Here is a 21,648-nt window from a genome sequence, read left to right as displayed (position 1 = left end):
AAAAGAATGAACACTTGGCAAGAGTTTAATCTATTTTACTTCATCTGTTTCAAAATGAGTGTCGCTTTAGCCAATTGCACACAAATTAAGGAATGGAATAAAGTAGTCAAATGTCATAGCAATTTTACCAAATTATCCTAATCAACTATTGAGTTGTTTTTCATTAAAGAAAAAATAATATTTTGGAAGTAGTGTAACATAGTATTAATTGAAGGGTACAATTGAAAAAAAAGTTATCATTGCATTAGAAACTAAAAATGACATTTATTTTAAAACAATTTATTTTAGTTAAAACGACACTCATTTTAAAACGAAGAAGAGAATATATCTATAAACCAAAACATCGCATCATTATCAAATAGAATGATTATCATTGTAATACTACTAGCAACTAGCATTTCTTTTTCTTTCCAACTAGCTGGATCATCCACTATGGTCTATGAACCTACATTTCTATTTTCCTAATAGACATTAATTAAACAACTCAAGTTTTTGGTAAACAAAAAACATTTTTATTTTTGAGAAGACAAGCTTCTTCTTTTTATGATAAAAAACAACTTAAGTTTTTTAATGCCAAGTCCCCCACTTTATTTAAATAAATATGCATAGTGTTCTAATCTACCCCCTAGGTATTTTATTTTATTACATTCGATACACCCTGACCTAAGAAATCTTGGTTGTATTGTATATACCAACAAATAGAGAATAGATCTTTAAAAAAAAAAAACCAATAGAGAATTCATTTTGCTTATAGTGAACATGAACAAGTAGGAAAAAAAAAAAAAAAAAAGATTCTTTTTACTGTAGACCCGTCAATTGTATAATTAAAAAATACCCTCGCCGTTGCTTTTTTATTATCTTATACATAAAAGATAAAGAAAAAGTTAAACAGTGAAAAGCTTAAGGAATTGGACATTGGCCATTGATAAGATTCCTCCTGTTTTCAGTGTTTAGTGCTGATATAAATTCTCAAGAGTGACGACTTAATTCGATCTTAAAATTAAAAAGTATTTTTTTTCCTTTGAACTAAATTTCTTTTATAATTCAAGTATTTTATTCTTCAAAAAGAAATACAAGTATTTTAAAAAAGTACAAAAAGATATAAGCAGGGCTACGTATTTTTTTGTTAAATTTTATTTTGGGTGATGTGAGTGCTGCTACATTTTATGACAATGAAAACTACGTAGTATTATGCATTGCAATTAACGGATCACATTCATTCGTCTGATTTCTTGCCATTGTCTTTCCAACAAAGGTCATTTCTCAAAACAAGATAACGGAGACACGAAATTTTCGTAAATAAATTATTTTATTGAAAAATATCATAACTCAGTTGTCAGAGACATGCATTATTATGTGCAGAGTCGGAATTCAAACCCCAAACGCTCCACTTATTAGGCTACTAGAAAAAGAAAAAAAATCCCACAATTTCCTTACCCTCCTTTGAATACAAAAAACAAAAATTTAAACTAGTCCATAACATTTTTACATAGGGTCCGTTTGGTTCAACAGAAGAAAGGGGAGGGAATAGATTTTAATGAAGGGGAGGGGAAATATATTAATTAAATATATTTTTGGTTCAAGGGAGGAAAAAGGAGGGGATGTGAGTGATTTTAATTAAATATATGTTTGGTCCATAAGGGGAGGGATTTTAACACCAATTTTTTTTTATTTTTTTTTACAAAATCAAAGGATATTCATTCATTCAAATTGATAGAATACATCAAAGACAATAACATGATCGATATCGCTAAAAACGTATAGGATGAATCTGCGAACAAACTCACAACACTCAAGTTAATAGCATACAACGGCAAAATGTCTACAAATAATATGATGAAATCTAAACACTAGAATACCCATGCTTCTGGATCTGCAACGTTGATACCCAAATCATTGATTGAATTTGTGATTGTCTAAAGCTGATCTTTCAATACGAACCAAACGAACACCGCACAACAAAGGATGCGAAATCAAACAACACCGCACAAGACGACGAACAACACAACGTTGCACTAAGACGACGAAATCACGAAAGAAAAACTTGATGTATGTGAAAATCACTTATTTAGATTGAAAGAAATGGGAAAAAAGATGCAGATGGGTGATCCTAGGTCAAAAATTGACCTAACATCACCCCTCCTCGATGAGTGAAAGAGGAAGAAAATTTAGAGAGAAGACAGAATTTCTCTCACTAAAAAATTAGGGGCGGCTATTGTTTAGCATATTTACAAGTTACACCAATTTTTTTTATTGGTAGTCATTTTCTTATCTTGATAATCCATCTAAAATTTACTAAATTTTTTTTTTTTTGACAAGAAAATTTACTAAATTATGTTCTATATAAATACGTAAAAACCAAATATATTGAAATAAAAAAAATCAAGAATAAAATACGTACCATTCAATAAAAAATAAGAACAAAAAAATCTCAATAAAATAGGAAGACGAAAAGAATATGTAACAATAAATTGAAAAAAAAAAGTTTAGCAAGTTAGCAAAAAAAAAGTCCAAGCAATAAGAATTAATAAGCCTTAAATTTTGTAATAAGGACAACTTTGACATTTTAAAATAAATATGAGGATAATTATGTCAATATAGTTAATATTTTATTAACTCATTTATCATTTCCATCCTTTCCGATCAAAAAACTTCAATTTGAAGGGGAGCAATAAATGAGTTTATGAGGGATTTTGCTCCCCTACATTCTGCTTTCACCGCCTTCTAAAAATTGAACCAAAAATAAAAAGTTTAAAATTATCTCTCCTTCCCTTCCGAAAATTATGAACCAAACGAACCATAGAGAAGAAATTAGTCCTTGCTCATTACAACAACAGATGACCTAATTTACATGGAGATAAATTTCATATTATGTTTTGTCGAAATGAAATAGGGTTGGAAGAAAATTTTGACAATAACTATACAGTATATATTTTCTTCTAATAATACTCACTCTATTCCTTTTTAAATGTCGTTTGATTATGAATTTAAGGTTCATATTTAACTATCGTTTTGATATTTTAGAAGTACGATTTATCAATTATATCATTTGTCAATTACTCTTATTATCATTTTCAATAAAACTAATTAATGTTATATTAAAAAACTAAAATTTGTTTTTTTTTTAAGCAAAGTTTGTGTTTGATTTCGTCATTCAAAAAGAGTTAATGAGGCAACTTATTACATGTTGCCTTTGATTCATATTTAAATTTAAAAACAACATAAAACATAAATACAACAAAATATAAAATAGAAAACGTGCCAAGTTGGTTTTTGATGGAAATGAAGAGGGAATTGAGTTGACATTGCAAATAACGGATCAGATTCGTTGATCTTGTATCTTGCCATTGTTTTTGGTAAGCAAGAGCATTTCTCTCTCAAAATATACAATGGAGAAATACGTATAAATTTACCAAGTCCTCTTATCAAAAATAAAATAATTTAATCTACCATAGGCTTAATCATTCGGCGTGTAATGTGATTATACACCTGGGACCTACAGCAATAATGAAATGATATATTTACTGCTCCTTCTTCTGCTATCACATGATGAAATACGTATAAATTGTTTTTCCATTTAAGACACAAAACCAATCAAACAAAAAATCAAATCGTAGAATCTCTCTCTCTCTCTCTCTCAATTATCGCTTCAACCTGGTACGTTCATTTTTTCAATTCTCTTCTTTTTAGGGTTTCACTTTTCAATTTTTTCCTTTTTTCTATCAATTCAATTCAATTCAATTATCGTAACTACACATTTCAATTCGCCGATTTAGCTTTTGCATTGACAAGCTTGTTTTTTTTTTTTTTTAATCAGGTTTACCGGTTAATTTCGGATTTTTGAATTGGGAAATTAGGGCTTGATTTTCACGAAATGGAAGACGGTGAACTTGATTTCTCGAATCAAGATGTTTTTTCGAGTCCTAACATGGGTGAATTTCAAACAAGTGGTTCAATGGATAGTTTTTTTGATGAATTGTTGAAGGATACACACGCCTGTACTCATACCCACACGTGTAACCCACCTGGTCCTGATTTTTCACACACTCACACCTGTTATCATGTTCACACCAAGATTGTCCCTGCTGAAGATGATCAGGTTGGGACTGATGATACTGCTGAATCTGCTGAGAAGAAGTCCAGTAAGAAGCGGCCCGTTGGGAATAAAGAAGCGGTTAGGAAGTATCGCGAGAAGAAGAAAGCTAGGGCTGCGTCGTTGGAGGATGAGGTGATGAAATTGAGGGCTTTGAATCAGCATTTGATGAGGAAGTTGCAGGGTCAGGCTGCTTTGGAGGCGGAAGTTGCGAGGTTGAAGTGTTTGTTGGTTGATATTAGGGGGAGGATTGAAGGGGAAATTGGGTCGTTTCCGTATCAGAAACCGGCGAATGTGAATCCCGCTATGAATATGCCTGGTTCTCATGTGATGAACCCTTGTAATGTGCAGTGTGATGATCGGGCATATTGCCTTCGTCCAGATGGGAAGATTGCTGCTGAAGTGGCGTCGCCGAATGAGGAAGGATTCGATGGTTGTGAGTTTGAGAGTCTCCAGTGTATGGGAGGCCAGAATTTGGGGCTCAAGGATCTTCGTGGTTGTGGAGGTGGACCGGCGTTGTCTAATGTCAATTCACAAGCTTCCAGTAAAAGAAAAGGTGATGACTGATTATGCACATACTCTACTAGAAAGGGTTAAATATTTGTTTTTTAAAAATTAGTTCATATTTATATTTGATTTCTTTTAATTGCTGCTGCATGTTGTGTTTTGATCATCCTAGCATTTTTTTGTCATGGTTTGGGATCAAATGATGATTGTTTAAAAAGCATTGAGTGAAACTTTTAGTAGAAAGAAAGAGCTTCAGTAATGAAGCATCGCTTTCAATAACCCTTATTTGTTTTTGCATTATGTTTAGTTGCTAAAATTGCCTTATGTGGAAAGGCTTTTGTTGTTGTTGTTTGTTTAATTGCTAAAAATACATATATGTTCTTATCTCTAGTAATGAAATCTGATTGCTATGTTTTATAGATAATGAATGTTACCCTTGTTAATTCCGGACTTTACAATTTATAGAGTTCTTGTTAGTTTGTATGGACCAGATGCTTTATATATGTATGGGTTAACAAGTGGTTCCAAATTATGACAAGATCTTCCAGTAGATTGGAGAAATTGAAATTTAAAGGTTTGAAGTCTTGAATGATTATAGTGAACATTTTTCCCCACTGTATGCAAAAGTTGAGACTAGATTTTCTTAATGAAAATTTGATAATATGATTTTTTATTGCTATTTCCAAAGCAATTGTGATCGACTCCCAAATAAATTGTGATTGACTCTGGTGTTATAACTTTAGGGCATTGAAGTTGCTTATTCATTCTTGCTTCTCATCCTTTAAATTGGTCTAACATATCTTTATTTAACAGGGGGGTCTCGTGCAGCCAAAGCCGGGTGAAGAATATATAAGTAAGTTGGTGGTTTTCGACCTTTCGTTGTCGCCATGGTAATATATCCTGCCAATAACTTGTTACCAGCTGCAGCATCAGTTATCCTTGGAGTAACTGTTGAAAATCATTGTTCCTTTTTGACCCTCTGCTGCGCAATGATGGTTTTGATGGCTATTCTACCATGGAATATTAGTAGTTGATAAATAGTTATTATGCAGAAACAGTAGTTGACCTGTAGTCAGCATGTCTTGCTGCTGAAACAGGTTGGTGCTTTCCTATGCAATTAAGTTTCATGGTGTTTTGGTTGCGTCTGAACTAGTTAAACTAGCATGGTAAATGTTTTTATGCTGACTCAGTTTCAAATGTGCTAAACATTTGAATAGTTCTTTTATTTGTTTAATGAGATGATGTTTTAGTGGCGATTCAAGTTTTCTGAGTTCACAAATTTATATTTCTGGATTACAGAACTTGGGGAAGAAGGGGTGTGATTTTCATCTTTCAGTACTTTGTGCTGTGAACAGGTGAGAGGTGAATGTCGTTTTGTATAATATAAACTCGTGAGTGTAAACAATAAGATTGGTTATGTGGTTGCCGGCAATTTTTTCTTTCTTCTAATCTATGCATTTCTGAATAATATGATAGATTACTTGTGTCTTTAGCATTTTGCTGGACAAGGGTTGACTAGTTTGTTTCCGGAATGAACTGTTGTTCTCTAACTGAAGACTGTCCGTGCGGGTTTTTGTCTTTAACAAGTTAAGACAAGCAAGTGACTTGTTTTGTGTTTGAGAACACTAGTGGCTGTTTCGGTTGACAATGGAACTTTGCCACCGTTAAAGTGAGATGGGAAGCATATCTCCTTGTTCGCTCATGTTGAACTTTTAGGCTTGGAATAATTAATAAAATTTTGTGTGATTGTATCGTTCACTTAGAATGCTGCTCACCATTGACCGATGCAGACAAAGTCTGTTACAATTTTCCTGCACTATGCCGTCTGGTTTCTTAATATATATGGAATTTTGAGCCTAAAAGAAGTTGCTTAGTGAACGTATTATAATTTATACAGCAAAGTGTCTTCAAGATGAAGGAAAGTTGGCATCAAGATTGGTATGCCTTTCACATTGTATAATGAGAAGAATAACCAGCGCCTCACAAATAAATAATGGTGAAGTGGTTAACAACGATGTGATGTATTTGTTGAGAAATGATTTGTTAGAATAGTTGAAAGAGAGACTTGCGATGGATTTTCACCTGAATGGAGAATGAGACTCGCTTGATGATTTAGTGCATGTTTGATATCCGTCTAATATCAAAAAGTGTTTCAAATAGGATTATTTTAAATGGAGAGAACGTATGGAAAACAACAATAAAAAGTAAAATAATTTTTTATTCATTTGAATTTACTGTGATTGGATTGGTTCCATTTAGGTTTAGGTAACCACACGAAAACTAGTTAGCTTTGAACAATTTTTTGTATTCTCTCATATGTATGAATGAGAGACGAAAAATTCTTAGTTCAACTCCCATGGTGTTAGAAAATTTTAACAAAAATCAACTGTTTAATTTTGCAAGCATGGAGTTGAGTGACATGACAATCTGACGAGTTTTTATAGTGGGATAGATAAAATAGTGAATTGTAGCAGTGTATTGGAGTAATAAAACGAGTGAATGTTAAGTGTATTTATACCAACTGAAATAATGCTAAAAACCCAATTATAGTTCTAGCATTGGAGATGATCATGTCTCTTCTTTTTGTGAGATAACCACAACCACCTATGGGTACGGTGTAAACGCACTCAGAAACCGCATGTTAAGGAGTAGTTGGATGTTTTATGGCGATGAAGTGATCGTGTAAAGCTCTTATATATTATTATCTGAAATAAATGGGTCGGTAGTATTTAAATCGTTCACTGTTTTATTGATGAGGTTAAGGTGTTCTACTTCTACCGTATAGACTTAGAAGGAAAGTACACCTTATCTATGCAGTGGAAGATGACCTCATACGCATGCATATCATTTTCCTATTAATACTCTCTTGTTTATAACACATGGAACATTTTCTAATGAGTCAGAAATTCACTGGTATCTACAGTTGCGCTTAATGCGTTAGTAAACAAACACATGGAACATTTTCTAATGAGTCACAGAAATTCGCAAATATTATCTTATCTACAACTAATTAATAATCTATGATTCTGGGTGGCTAAGCTGAGGGAGATGAAACTCATACCCTTCTACCAACATTGAATTGCATTATCTGTAATAATATTGTTCGACTTTTATTTCATCTGTATACCACAAAAACTTTTAATAACAGTCATTTTTTTTCTTCTATAAACCAGTATCATCTGCACGCAACTGCAGAGACTACTTTCATTGAGCTGTATGTTCCCCTCAGTCCCAACGTATTCCTTTGCTAGTGTACTTTTTTCTATTTTGGATTCTACACTACCTCCTCCACTAAAAGCAACCTTATCTTGAGGTTGAAGTTAGGATAGCTATGTTGGATGTTTATAAAATCCTCCCTCTTGGGATGACTAAGTCAAGTACATTTTAATAAGACTTCAGGAATGTGTACATACATTTTTGCTAAAAAAAAAAATGGAATGTGTACATTCACCCCTAATGATAGTCCTTGAATTCAAAATTACCCTCTGATGTCTTTCTTGCCAAGTGATGAGTGGTAAAGGAAAATATGGTTTTTAAGAAGTCCCATTGGTTTCTATGACGAGGACTCAGTTAAGTCTTTCATATATGTACCACTCAATTTAAGCATTGGATTAAATAAACATATACGATCACATACACTAGATCACATTTTGCTAGAGAAGGGTTGACTAGTTTGTTTTCGGAAAGAACTGTTGTTCTCTAACTGAAGATTGTCGGTGCGGGTTTTTGTCTTTAACAAGTTAAGGCAAGCAAGTGACTTGTTTTGTGTTTGAGGACACTAGTGGCTGTTTCGGTTGACAATGGAACTTTGCTACCGTTAGAGTGAGATGGGAAGCATATCTCCTTTGTTTGCTCTTAGAGAAACCGACTTGAAATGATTTCGCTAATTAAAGAGCCTCATGTTGAACTTTTTGGCTTGGCATGATTAATTAAATGTTGTGTGATTGTATCGCTCACTCGAAATGCTGCTCACCATTGACCGATGTAGACAAAGTCTGTTACAATTTTCCTCCACTATGCCGTCTGGTTTATTAATATATACGGAATTTTGACCCTAAAAGAAGTTGCTTAGTAAACGTATGTATTATACAGCAAAGTGTGGCTTCAAGATGAAGGCATGCCTTTCACATTGTATGATGAGAAAAATAGCCAGCGCCTCACAAATAACGGTGAAGTGGTTAACAATGATGTATTTGTTGAGAAATGATTTGTTGGAATAGTTAAAAGAGAAAGACTAGCAATGGATTTTCACTTGAATAGAAAATGAGACTCGCTTGATGATTTAGTGTATGTTTGATATCCAGTCTAATATCAAAGTGTTTCAAGTAAAATAATTTTTTATTCATTTGAATTTACTGTGATTGGATTGGTTCCATTTAGGTCTAGGAATGTTAGGCAATCAAAGGAAAACTAGAGTTAGTTGTGAACAATTTTTTGTTATAGGACAAACATTTTCTCATATTATTAGTTGAACTCCGATGGTGTTAAAAAAAATTAAGCAAAATTAACAGTGTTTAATTTTTCAAGCATGGAGTTGAGCGACATGGCAACAGTATCTCACTAGTTTTTATAGTGGGGTGATTTTGTCATTTGATCTTTTATTTTGTTACCCTTTGTTTTATGGTTGTAATTTGATACTCTTTTAGTTGGGGTTTTTGCACTTCTTGTGCTGAAATTTCCAGCATATATTCCATTTTAGCTTCTTCAAAAAAATAAAAATAAGTGATATCGAAAACTCGCACTAATGTTTAAAGATCGAATTCCAAAGTTATTTTATATCGGTGATTTTCAAAGATCAATTTCCCAATCGGTGTTAGGTATTGTCAAGGCAGATCCAATTGCCAATCAGTGATAAAGGATTAAAAAACACGAGTTTTATAAAAAAAATGTCTTCACTAGGTAAACAAACATATGGGTCATGTTCTATGAGTCACAGAAATTTGCAAACATTATCTTATCAACCACCGATTAATAATCTATAATTTTCTATAGGAAAAAACACCCAGATTCAATTAGCATATCCATCCACTTTGTTTATTTTTTGATATAATTATTTGCAAGGTAACATCACTAATCACCCGTCAATACACTAATGCTTTTATATAAACAGACACCGCCACTAAGTTTTTTCTCCATTATAGCACTGTGAAGTGATGAATGTACGAAATTCCGTAGCACTAGTGGTTGGAGTAACGGGAATGGCTGGGCTAAGCCTAGCCAAAGCCTTGAAGCAGCCTGATTGTCTTGGAGGCCCATGGAAAGTTTACGGTGCAGCTCGCCGCTCCGCCGACGGCTGGTTTCCCTCTTCCATCCTTGATGGCTTCATCACCTTTGACGCTGTCAACTCAGCTGACACACATGACAAGCTGTTACCACTAGTCCAAGAAGTCACCCACCTCTTCTGGGTCACATTCCAGTTTGTAGGTGACGAAGAAGCTAACATCACCGTTAACAAAACCATGCTTCTTAATGTTCTCACTGTCCTCAAATCTTCTCCATCTTCCTCTCTCATCCATATAACACTCCAAACCGGAACCAAACATTACATGGGTCCGGTTCATGATCCAGTTCTGTCCACCAAACTTATATGCCACGAACCACCTTTTCATGAGAATATGCCACGACTCCCTTACCCAAATTTCTATTACGTGCTTGAGGATCTAGTTACATCCTATGCCCCTTCGGTTACATACTCGATACATCGATCATCTATCATAATAGGTATGTCACCAAGGAGTGCACACAACGTGCTAATGAAGCTAGCAGTATATGCTGCCATATGTCACCATTTAGGGTTACCTTTTCGTTATCCAGGAAACAAATACACTTGGGAGCATTTCTGTGATATGACGGATGCGGGCGTGCTTGCAAAACAACATGTGTGGGCTGCAGTTACAGAAGATGCGAAGAACCAAGCTTTCAATTGCACAAATGGTGATGTTTTCACTTGGAAGAGTATGTGGATGTTGCTTAGTGAGGTTTTTAATGTTAAGTTTGTGGAGTTGAATGACAAGGAAGAGTTTGATTTGGTGGAGTTAATGCGTGATAAGGGTGAGATTTGGGACCTGATTGTGGAGGAATATGGGCTTCATAAGACCAAATTGGAGGAAATTGCTTCCTTTGAAGCAACGGTGCCAGTTCTGCGGTTTCAGTTTCAACATGTATCTAGTATGAACAAAAGTAAGGATTATGGGTTCTTTGAGTATGCAGATACGTTTAAGAGTATCAGATTCTGGGTGGCTAAGTTGAGGGAGATGAAACTCATACCCGTCTACAAACATTGAATTGCATTGTTGTTTTTATACCTTTCTTTCTATAATAATATTGTATGACTTTTATTTCATATATCACAAAAGGTTTAATAAGAGTCATTTTTTTTCTTTCTATAAACCGGTATCATCTGCACGCAACCCATAGAGACTAATCTCATCAAACTGTTTGTTCCCCTCAGTCTTAACTGATTCCTTTGCCAGTGTACTTTTTTTCTATTTTGGACTCTACACTACCTCCTCCACTAAAAGCAACCTTCCCTCTTGGGACACAGTAGATGTTTTTTTCTGTGCATCTGAATCAATTTTTGCAATAACAGAGAATGGACAAAAGTAACGCACTCAACTTATGGACTAACTCACTAAAGTAACACTGAGATATCCAATTTCTTATCCCCAGGTTAGTTAATGTTACTTTAGCTTGTTGAACCAATACCTTTTTCACGTTTGATACATCTGTTCAGGTTATGAAAGCTTCTGACGATTATAATATGATGCCACCACCATTGTTTCAATAAGCACAATACATTCACATATAACAACATAAAACTGGTAAAGTCAAATGTTCACAAAACATACAAACAAAACAACAAAGCAATGGCTGTAAAACTGTCGTCTTTGAGCCTTCTTCTAGTTAGTGCTGGTCACTACCCATCCAATTGTTGTCATCATCGCCATCATTGTAAATGCTTTCAGCCATTTGCCAGACATGGCAAGAATTATCCTCAGCTACACTTGAAATTACCCATGGCTGGTTTTGGTTCCATGAAAAATCTGATATTTTTCCTTTGTGACCTCCATGAGAGAAGAGTAGTTCAGGAGGACCACCTTCTTCATCTCCCTCTATCAGCTCATCCCCAATCCTGAGTCGTCATGAAAATAAAGCATGGTAAAATGTTAAAAGCCTATTTCAATCCTGAGTCGTCATCTACAAAATCATAATTGAACTTAAAGAAGTAGAATAACTTAAACATAACAATTCTCTGAGAAAGAAAAAGAAACAAAGAATTCCATAGGAGTGTCTTCTTTTACCTGTTAAGGTCCCAAACCATTAGCCTTCTATCAGCACTAGAAGATGCCAACACTCCCTCGTGGTTAGGATCCCACTCTACCTGGAATACCTCATCTCTACACATTGAAAAATAAACCAAATACGTGAGTAAAAGGCACTGGAATTTCCAAAGATAAGAACTTATCAGTTATCACATACAAAATTGAATCTAAAGGTCAAAAAATACTTAGTTGATCCATCAACTACAAGATAGTAATATAAAGAAAAACACACAACATGAATCCGTGATAGATGAAGGTCGTACGTGTGGCTACTTAGAAAATGCAGCGGCACCTCAAGCTTCCGTAAATCAAAGAGACCGATGTCGGTGTCTGAGGATGCTGTAGCCAAAATCCATTCACTATAAGGACTGAAAGAAACAAAGTTCACCTGTTCGAAACAAAAATGAGCATACAACATTACACTGTGAGTGACAAATGATATTCCAGCAAAAATACAAACAGACATCAGTCACGACTCATGAGTATGTTTCACTGTTTCAGCTAAACTAAAGAAAGCAGTGAAAATCTACAAAAACTGAAAACATAATCAAACAAGGTAACTTCTCTATTGACCCCCATTTTTGCAGGAAAAGCCCCCCATTTATCGGAATTTAAGTTCCGATGGTGAGTTACTCTCGGAACGCATGTTTCCAATAGGCATTTTCTTTTGCTAAAAATGTCTCCGGTTGAGCAACTTGAGGGTCCTAAACAGCAATCATCATCAAACACCATGTATAATACCATCATGGTCCAAATTAATTGCAGCTTTTAGCAAAACTATAGCATCCAAAACCAAAATTGGTTGTTCATAATCTAATAAATAAAGGAAATTCTAATTGATAGACAACATGCAATTCTACCATACTATACTACATGATTGATGAAGAATAGCCTAGCCTACACAAAGATTATGAAGTAACATCATTACCTCCCTTTCATGGGGTTTGAGTGAATGCTGGGCTTTGTTTGTCCGCAAGTCCCAGATTATCAACTTGCAGTCATCTCCACCAGATCCAAATAAATTCTCATTGTGAAAGTGCCAAGACACATCTTCAACAACACTTTCATGTCCCTGAAACACAAAATCAAAAGTTCAATGATTCCATCATCAAAACAACAATTAATCGCAGAACAAGTCCAAAGATCACTGAATTGATTCTCATCATTACCTCATAAACATGAACAGCATCAAGCACATTACTTTCAGAAGCACCAAAAACATCCCACAAGCAAATCTTATGATCATTAGAACCACTCAAAAGATACCCATTCTTAAAACCACTCCAAGATAACCCATACCCTTCTTTCTCATGACCCTTCAACCTAAAATCAGGATTACAACCCTCCCCTCTCTTCTTAGTGAAATCAAACACATAAACCACCGAATTACAGGTCTTCGCAGCAACGACATTCGCATTCTGCGGCATAGCCCGCGCCCTATTCACCTCCCCATCAACAAGAATCCTCTGAGTAATCTCAACCTAAAAAAACAAACATCATTCAGGCATTTCATCAAACAGTTGGTACCCATAAAACAAAAACAAGAAGAAAAAAAATCAAAAACCTTGGGAAGAATAGGGTTTTCAGGATCTGTGGCGATGATGGGTTGAGATGGGTTTCCAGGAAGAGTGGATTCAGCGAGCATGAGGTAATTGGGTTCTTCATCGGAAGTGTGGGTGGCGAGGAGGAGTTTGTGGAGGTTAAAGGAAGAGTTGGAGTGGGGTTGAGGAGGTGAAGGAAGCCATTGAACAGTAAGAGAAGGCCATGCGAGAGGGTGTGAGATGAAGAGATCGTAGAGAAGAGGAGTGTTTCTCTTCCAAACGGAGAATTCTTCTTCAACCTCTGCTTCGTTTTCGGGTTCGTATTCTTCCGCCATTTTTGTTTTTCTCAAGAATTCTATACCCTATTCGCGCCAATGCTTCTTGAGAAATGAGACACTGGTTTTTATAGTGACAAAAACATACACTTTTGCTGGATTGGATTGGGCTGGGCTTGGGCTTTTCTGGGCTGCACAATTCTTCTTCCCAAAACTCATTATCATTGTATCGATATGTATCATATGTTATTCTCATTTTTTAATCCAAGAGAGTATGTTGAAAAATGTGTGTTACTATTTCTCATATCTATAAATATATCAAGTTTTGTTTTTAACTTCACGAAAATTTCTCTTCAAACAATGATCCTTTAAATATATTTTGGACCGAGCAAATGATCAAAGGCTCATTTACATAGGCTCAATACAAAATGACTCAAATCCAGCATTTAGTATATTACTCACAACACACCTCCCTGCAAGGGGGTGCTCGGAGCAACCGAAGACTCATTCAAACCAAAGAGTTACGTCTCACCCCACGCTCCCGCAATCTCGCTCGACGGTTACAATTCCCACGAATCTGTAACCGTCGAGCCCAACATGTGCCAAACAACAACTCCTGCAACACCCACTCTTAATATAAAGGGGACTCCCAACCATCCCCAAGGTTAGACTCTTCTAACTTTTTCAACCCCCATTTTTAACTCAATACTGACTTGAGCGTCGGGGTGTCTGCAAGTACACACCACATATCGTTACATTCAACCAGCAAAGGCATACAACCACCATATTCAACTGCATTCGATAGTCACCTTCTGATCAAGCACGATCAAAATATTTTATAACATCATTTTGTGTCTTTGTTTTTAGGTCTAGAAATGTGTCAAAAACTTACTATTGTTGAATGACATAGATATAACATGAGTCACTATGAATACAATAAATTAGTAATATTTACTATTGATGTGTTAAAAAGTACAACATTAGAGAGTAACATCGAGAGTTGGTTTGTTTCTGGAAAATAACATATGTGTGCATAATAATAACATTAACATAGGACAAAATCTATAACTATGAATTCGTGTGCGCTTATTACCAATGAAGAAAACGACTAAAAATATATCATAATAAGAAGAAGAAGAAAAGACTAAAAAAAGTATATTCTAGACTACTATTTTTTCACTAATAAATAACGTCTTAAATTGAATTAATTCATCCCATTTTAAATAAAGAAACAGACAAATCTTTGGGAGTGTATTTTATTTCTCTGATACGCAATGTGTTTGACTCATACAAACACCTTTAAAATCTATGGTCCGTTTAACCACAAATTTTGTATGGGTTACGTTGTTGCTTACCGCATCCCACGCCCATTTTAATGCTCAGAGGATAGGTATACATATAGAAATACAAAAAATAATATATAATATTATATAAAGTTAAAAAGAAATTTAGCAACACATATTAACAAAAACTTCCAAGATATACTCTTAAGAACTATTTGTTTAATCGGTTTTGTTGGTATATATATATACATGTATGCCTTTGACCACCACTAACATGTAGTATGAAAAAAACCACTCCCTACTACGAAGAACCATCCTTAAAACATTTAGATTTAATCAAATCTTGTTTATGAATTTGTTTCATCAAGGTTGGTTCTGAAATAATGGCCATGCAACCACCCTCTCACGGAAATAATGTATTTCCTTTCTATGTCAATGACCTTTACTTAGGTGGACTCGTAGAGTTACAACAACTTCAACCTCCACAATATTATCAACAACAACCACCACAAAATCAACAACAGTGGCAGGGGAATGTTGTTCCCATTATCAATTCTCATGTTCATGCTTCAAACGTCTTAATTTCCCCTGCCCTTGCTGCTCTTTTCGAGAAACAAATGCAGGAAACACACGAGCTCATCAATATACAGGTTAAAATTTATATGTATCATGAGTTGGGATCAAGACCCATTTTAAAAGAGAGAGAGAGAATGGCTCATAAAATAATATATTTTATTAAAACGAGTCTTAATCTCTTTGAGATGAACCTTTCAAGAGGCTCTTGATTCATGAATCTTTTTCTAACTTTATTTATTTATTCTTTTATTTTGGTTTTGAAAATATATTTTCCTTTGTCCGTTCTAATTACCTTTTTTTTTTTGTATTAGAATGATCAAATAAAATTCATGTTACAACAACATACAGAGCAACAAGTGGCTACATTTAGAAGTATGGAAATTTATTCACAACAAATTCTAACAAGAAAGAACGAAGAAATTGCAAAAGTTGTAAAGAAAAAACTAGATTTGGAAAATCTATTAAGAAAATTAGAGGCAGAAAAAAGGGAATTGAAGGGAATAGCTCTGGAAAGGGGAGCGATGGTACTAACTTTGCATACCAAGTTGGAAGAGGAGAAGAAGAGAGTAAGGATGTTGGTGGAAAATGACGCGGAATCAAGTTGTGGTGAAAAGGAAGAAGTCAGAGCTGAAAAGCGTGTAAGACGTGAAAACAATGTGTTTTGTTCAAAGTGTAAGACAAACACTCTTGGTGTCTTATTTCTGCCATGTAGGCATCTCTCTTCATGCAAAGCATGTAATGCTTTACTCCAAACTTGTCCAATTTGTGGAATGGCAAAGAAGGGTATTATCGAGATTCAGAATTCGATTTAAAATTGATATTACTGTCAAAAATGTTATTACAATAGCTCATCTATGCTATGATGATTATCAATATGATATTTATGAGTTTAATTTAGTTTCATGATGTTTCATTTATTTTGTAAAAAAATTGCTATTTGATATTAAGAAAATAATGTTGTTATTTTGGTTCAGCCTCAACTTGACAATTGTTAGATGCTTGCAAATATTTCAAGTCTTTGTTGTGAAATCAAACTAACCATTCAGACAAATTTTTATCTCATATCACTACTAAGTTTGATCCACGTAATCGTGGTAGGGGTGCAAATAAAAGATATAATTTATGGATAATTATTTTGGAATCATGCACTTTGGGGTATATTTTATAAAATTATAATAATCACCTACCAAGTACTTGATCTAAAAATTGAGTGGGTGTACTCTAGTGAATGTCTATATGAGTTTCTATCTTTGAGACATATTTAACTCTTTGAGTCGCATAATGGTAATCAATAGATCATGAATACATTTGATCAATGAAACTCAGTCTAACTTTTCATACGAAGTCAAGGATAACATTTAACGAATTTTAGACTATAAGCACACATAGCACATATTCACAGATCTTTTAGATCACTTGTTCATCGAACAAAAATTAGGCTTCAAACTAAATACATGGAGATAAGAAATGCATTAGCATTACAATGCAACAATTATTCAATTAACATGCATTTGAATGAACATTTTTAAAAAAAAATCTCATTTAACATAAGAATACGAACATGGGTACAACTGAATCGAGAAATTTGACTAATATTGTATTGACTTCTAACTGACGCAAGGTTGACTTAACTTCAGAGACCGAAATCCGATACCACTAACTAACACTCAAACCCCATTTTGAAATATAAAATAAAATATGATAGTTCTAGAGTCTAGTTATACATCTGGGCCTAAAATGAACATAGACATATCAACGTTCTTTTCAAAAGTGAGGCTTAATCATGCCACATTTTACACTTCAACTCAGGTAGAGACAATCACAAAGGTTATCTAACTAAAAAATTGATTTTCATAAAATACAAACGGCTTACATATGCAATTCGTCCTTGAAAATAATGGTCACTTAAGTTTTGGTCCTTATAACTAATCCTTTCAAACAAACCATGTCCTTATTAATCACTTTCAATCATAGTTCTAAAAATCAATCCGGATCGGCCGGTCTAACCAATTGGACTGCGAACCGGATACATAACAGTGAAAACCGACACTTACCGGTTCAATGGATAAGAAGCCAGCGCTTTAATTTTCTTAAAAATGATATGATAAAAATGGCCAGCAAGGGAATCGAATCCAGTCCATTAGGAGAAATTATGCCACCAAACTAGCGTATTTTAATAACATTTCTGACATGTATTATCCTTATAGGCAACTTCTACGGTACACTCATATATTTTAGTGTACCGGTACTCTTGTTCCACAAAATTTATAAATTAATGATCATTTATATGAAATAAAAAGCTATTTGTCCATATTTATATTTTAGAAAACATCATTTCATAAGAAAAAACATGATTTCATTGTTTATAAAGATTATATTAAAAAAATTTACATTTTGTCATACAAAATAATCAATATTCATTGTTATGAGTAATAAAAATTTGTAAAAATTAAATTTTATTTCGTCGAAGTTTTTGGTAAATAAAATTTAATTATTATAGTTGTCAATGATAGAAAATAATTATTTTTCTTCAAAAAAACAATTCATTTATTATTAATTTAACGACTTGGTGTACTGATACACCCAAATTTATTGAGTGTACCGTAGAATTTGTCTTATTTATATTGCTATACCCATATTTAATTTGATTATAAAACATTATTAAGTCGTATATTTTTTTGACAAGAACATTAAATTGTAATTAAAAATTATTTTATTTATAAATAAATATACATGTCTTTTTGGAATGCTATATACTTACTAAATTACCCTTCAAGAAAATATTAAACTAAAGTGGTAAGTTAAGGTCTATATAAAGTTATTTTTATTAACATTTTATAAGTGTTATAATTGTTTTATAGACCAAGTCAACCGGTTTAACATAGTTCAATACAAAAAAATATATTTTAGAAATTGTGTGATACTATCAAGTCATCTGATTCATCATGTAGTCCGATCATTGATCCAGTGGTTCGACCACTGACCTACTGATCCAATAATAATGACGATTTGATCACCAGTCCAATTTTTAAAACTATACTTTCAATATGGTCTTTGAGCTCATTTTCGAGAAAACACATCGAACAAAACAATAGATTTGATGGTAAGAAAGCCAAAATGGGTAGTGTTTTTTCAATATACTCTTCTTCCTTATCCTTTTTTAAATCTATCCTTCTTGTGTTTGGGTATGTTGGTTGGAGTAATTGAAATTTGAATTGAATTTAGATTTTGAATTATTAATTATTTCTGTTGGTTATGGTGTTGAATGGTTATGACTAATGATGCATTAAAAATTGGTCATTATAGATATCTTTGTTGTCTTCTTCAGCTTGGATGAAGTTAAAGTTGTCCGTAAAGTGAAAATTGTGAAGAAGAGAATGAACAATGATGAAGACATGGTTTTGAGGTTAAAGAGTTGTTGTACAATGATAAAGTTTTGATTTTTAGAAATATGATTTTTGGTTCATCTTTAATGTTGGCTTTTGACTTCTACATTTTTCTTCTCAAGTGTGAAACGGGTTATTGGGTGAGTGAGAAGAAGTTAGGGAATTTCTGGATTTTGGATTGAAGCGTTGGATTTTTTGTTGAAGATTCATGTGAAGAGATGATAAAGAAGATGAAGATGTGTGCCTTTTCATTTTGTTTTTTTAGACATTAGAGTATTTTTTTTTTTTACTTTTCCTATTTGTCTCGAACGATAAAGGGCATTTCTGTGAAATCTGTTAAGAGTCCCACATCGGATAGGACATGGCCTGACAATGTGTTTATGAGTGGGGGCAATCCTCACCTCACAAGCCGGTTTTGTAACGATGAGTTAGGCCCCAAATTACAACATGGTATCAGAGCTTGTCGAATTCAAGGGCCGCCTAAACCTATTCACGCACCAAGCCCAAAGAGTGTTGGGCGTGAGGGGTGTATTGGGAAAAACCAAAGTCCCACATCGGATAGATAAGACTCTTGAGAAGAGTATATAAAGAGGAGGCAATTCTCACCTTACAAGCCGATTTTGTAAGGATGAGTTAGGCCCCAAATTACAACATGGTATCAGAGCCTCTCCAAGATCCATTGGACCACTTGCTATCAGGTTTCTGCTATCGGACCACCCACTGTTTATGTCCACGAACCAAGCCCAATAGTGCTGGTCGTGAGGGGGGGTGTTAAGAGTCCCACATCGGATAGGACATGGCCTGACAATGTGTTTATAAGTGGGGGCAATCCTCACCTCACAAACCGATTTTGTAAGGATGAGTTAGGCCCCAAATTACAACAAAATCAGTGATTAGGAATTGTAGAGTTTGGTTGAAATGATTAGTAATTACAATGACCAAAACTCAAGTGACCCATATTTCGAGGGACCAATTACATATTTAAACCAATATAACCCTATGTTTCTAAAACCTAAGTGTTATCCATTTCTCATATTTGAGTCACCTAGAAGGGTACAAAAATCCTAGGTTTCGAGCAGACATGTAAACTTGGACATATATGACTCCCATGACCTAGAAATTGCATTTTCTCAAACGCGCATACATAAGCAACGAAAGAGTGATGATAGTTGAAATAAAGAATGGCAGGGCATACATAAGAAGAAAAAAGGTCTTGCACATTTTATTATATAATCGCGAATGAGTGTCATTAAATGTATGAACATGCATGCATTTGAGGCTCAATATCATCTAAAACATGATGACACGCAATGTCAGATTTACACTTGCCTTACCATGGCATGTTTGTATGCATGAGCATATAGTTGACACTTGGAAGTTTGTTTTAACATCAAGAAGACATGACAAGGAATCTATAGACATATTATCACCCTAGAATGTGTAAAGTATAAACATGAATTAACATTTACATCATATATAAGACATCAAAGACATGCATTTACCTAATCCTTTGGTAACATGTTATATATCTAATAAAAGCGTAAGTATATATATAAAAAAGGGCACACAAAAGATATATTAGAAAACATTTCTTTCTTGAATGTTACATAATAATTTATATTCAATCTCCATTGCAGACTTGAGTGTGGATCACCCTCTTGGTTGTCCAAAATGAATGTGCATGATGAACATGGCATAGTTCTCAATACTAGGAATATATCCAAGCTCATATAAGGTGATCACCTCATCTTATAGCATGGTGCTACACATGATCAAACCTCTTACACCACCTTAAGAATATCACATGTCTCATACCTGAATGCAGCACATGACTATGCCTCTTGCATCGCCTTAGGTACCAAAAAACAATCACATGATCAATAGACTGTTCCTATCAAGGAGTTCATTCAAATCGGGTAGGCGCCCTCTCCAATCTCATAATCAGTTACTTTAAACAAACTTGATTGGATAAAGGATTGTACCAAGTTGTAGGACTAAGAACAACAACATGAAGTGTATCATAAGAAGAACACATCACTATAAATAGGTGTCTCACCCATAGGTATGAATGTATGATCACCTCACTTTTATACGCATGCTACCTACTAGAACATCACCTTACATTGACGTCGAAGTGTCTTTTGTAGGCACACCACCTTCTTGGAGAAGGAGCGTACAAGTAGACGCAATGGATCATATCACCAACCTGAAGTGTCATTTTTAATCAACGACACATAAACATATCAAAGAAGAACATGCCGTCCCCTGTGAAATAGGAGGCTCGGCTCTCATTTTAAAATAGGCCCCTAGTAAAATAAAACGTAATTTTTTTGTGTAGTTAAACTTCATTAAAAAAAAATCAGAATCAGAAGAACTTCTAAACATGAAAGGAATTAAAAAAAATTAAGTGAAAGAGGTGAAATTTATCTAACGGTGTTGTTTGGATTTGTCACTACTCTGTTGTGGAAAAGGGTAAAGCGAATGATTTATGCGAAGAAAAAAATGATTGATGTGATTCTTTCAATGAAGTAGCTTTTCAAATTGACTAATTAAGTGATTATACAAATTAGGGGTGGTTTGATAGGATCAAATTTATGTACAAAAAGGAGAACTAGAATCTAGAAAAAAACTCAAACGTGTACTGAAGAAAGAAAATTATATAACA

At 34.2% G+C, this 21,648-nt stretch overlaps 4 protein-coding genes across 4 annotated transcripts; 3 read left to right on the top strand and 1 right to left on the bottom strand.

Annotated features, from left to right (window-relative positions):
- The first annotated feature begins 3,496 nt into the window (after nt 1–3,496).
- LOC11438735 (basic leucine zipper 23) lies at nt 3,497–6,051 on the top strand. Its single transcript, XM_003607132.4, has 3 exons — nt 3,497–3,657; nt 3,818–4,649; nt 5,414–6,051. The coding sequence occupies exons 2-3, from the start codon at nt 3,875–3,877 to the stop codon at nt 5,440–5,442; spliced, it is 804 nt and encodes a 267-aa protein (XP_003607180.1). The 5' UTR covers nt 3,497–3,657; nt 3,818–3,874; the 3' UTR covers nt 5,443–6,051.
- A 3,437-nt stretch (nt 6,052–9,488) lies between these two features.
- Nucleotides 9,489–11,034, top strand: LOC11439678 ((S)-8-oxocitronellyl enol synthase CYC2). The gene has a single exon (XM_003607131.4). It carries the CDS (start codon nt 9,754–9,756, stop codon nt 10,882–10,884), a length of 1,131 nt encoding a protein of 376 aa, XP_003607179.1. The 5' UTR covers nt 9,489–9,753; the 3' UTR covers nt 10,885–11,034.
- A 259-nt stretch (nt 11,035–11,293) lies between these two features.
- Nucleotides 11,294–13,858, bottom strand: LOC11440234 (WD-40 repeat-containing protein MSI3). Its single transcript, XM_003607130.4, has 6 exons — nt 13,487–13,858; nt 13,092–13,403; nt 12,851–12,994; nt 12,186–12,310; nt 11,902–11,997; nt 11,294–11,732 (listed from the first exon to the last, which is right to left on the bottom strand). The coding sequence occupies exons 1-6, from the start codon at nt 13,796–13,798 to the stop codon at nt 11,504–11,506; spliced, it is 1,218 nt and encodes a 405-aa protein (XP_003607178.1). The 5' UTR covers nt 13,799–13,858; the 3' UTR covers nt 11,294–11,503.
- Nucleotides 13,859–15,258: 1,400 nt separating this feature from the next.
- On the top strand, nt 15,259–16,571 carry LOC11439677 (BOI-related E3 ubiquitin-protein ligase 1). Its single transcript, XM_003607129.3, has 2 exons — nt 15,259–15,671; nt 15,909–16,571. The coding sequence occupies exons 1-2, from the start codon at nt 15,405–15,407 to the stop codon at nt 16,407–16,409; spliced, it is 768 nt and encodes a 255-aa protein (XP_003607177.1). The 5' UTR covers nt 15,259–15,404; the 3' UTR covers nt 16,410–16,571.
- The last annotated feature ends 5,077 nt before the right edge of the window (nt 16,572–21,648 follow it).

This window comes from Medicago truncatula, chromosome 4 (assembly GCF_003473485.1).
Source record: "Medicago truncatula cultivar Jemalong A17 chromosome 4, MtrunA17r5.0-ANR, whole genome shotgun sequence".
In the NCBI taxonomy this organism is placed as follows: domain Eukaryota; kingdom Viridiplantae; phylum Streptophyta; class Magnoliopsida; order Fabales; family Fabaceae; genus Medicago; species Medicago truncatula.
Note: the sequence above shows the minus strand (reverse complement) of the source record. Positions and strands in the feature narration are given on the sequence as shown.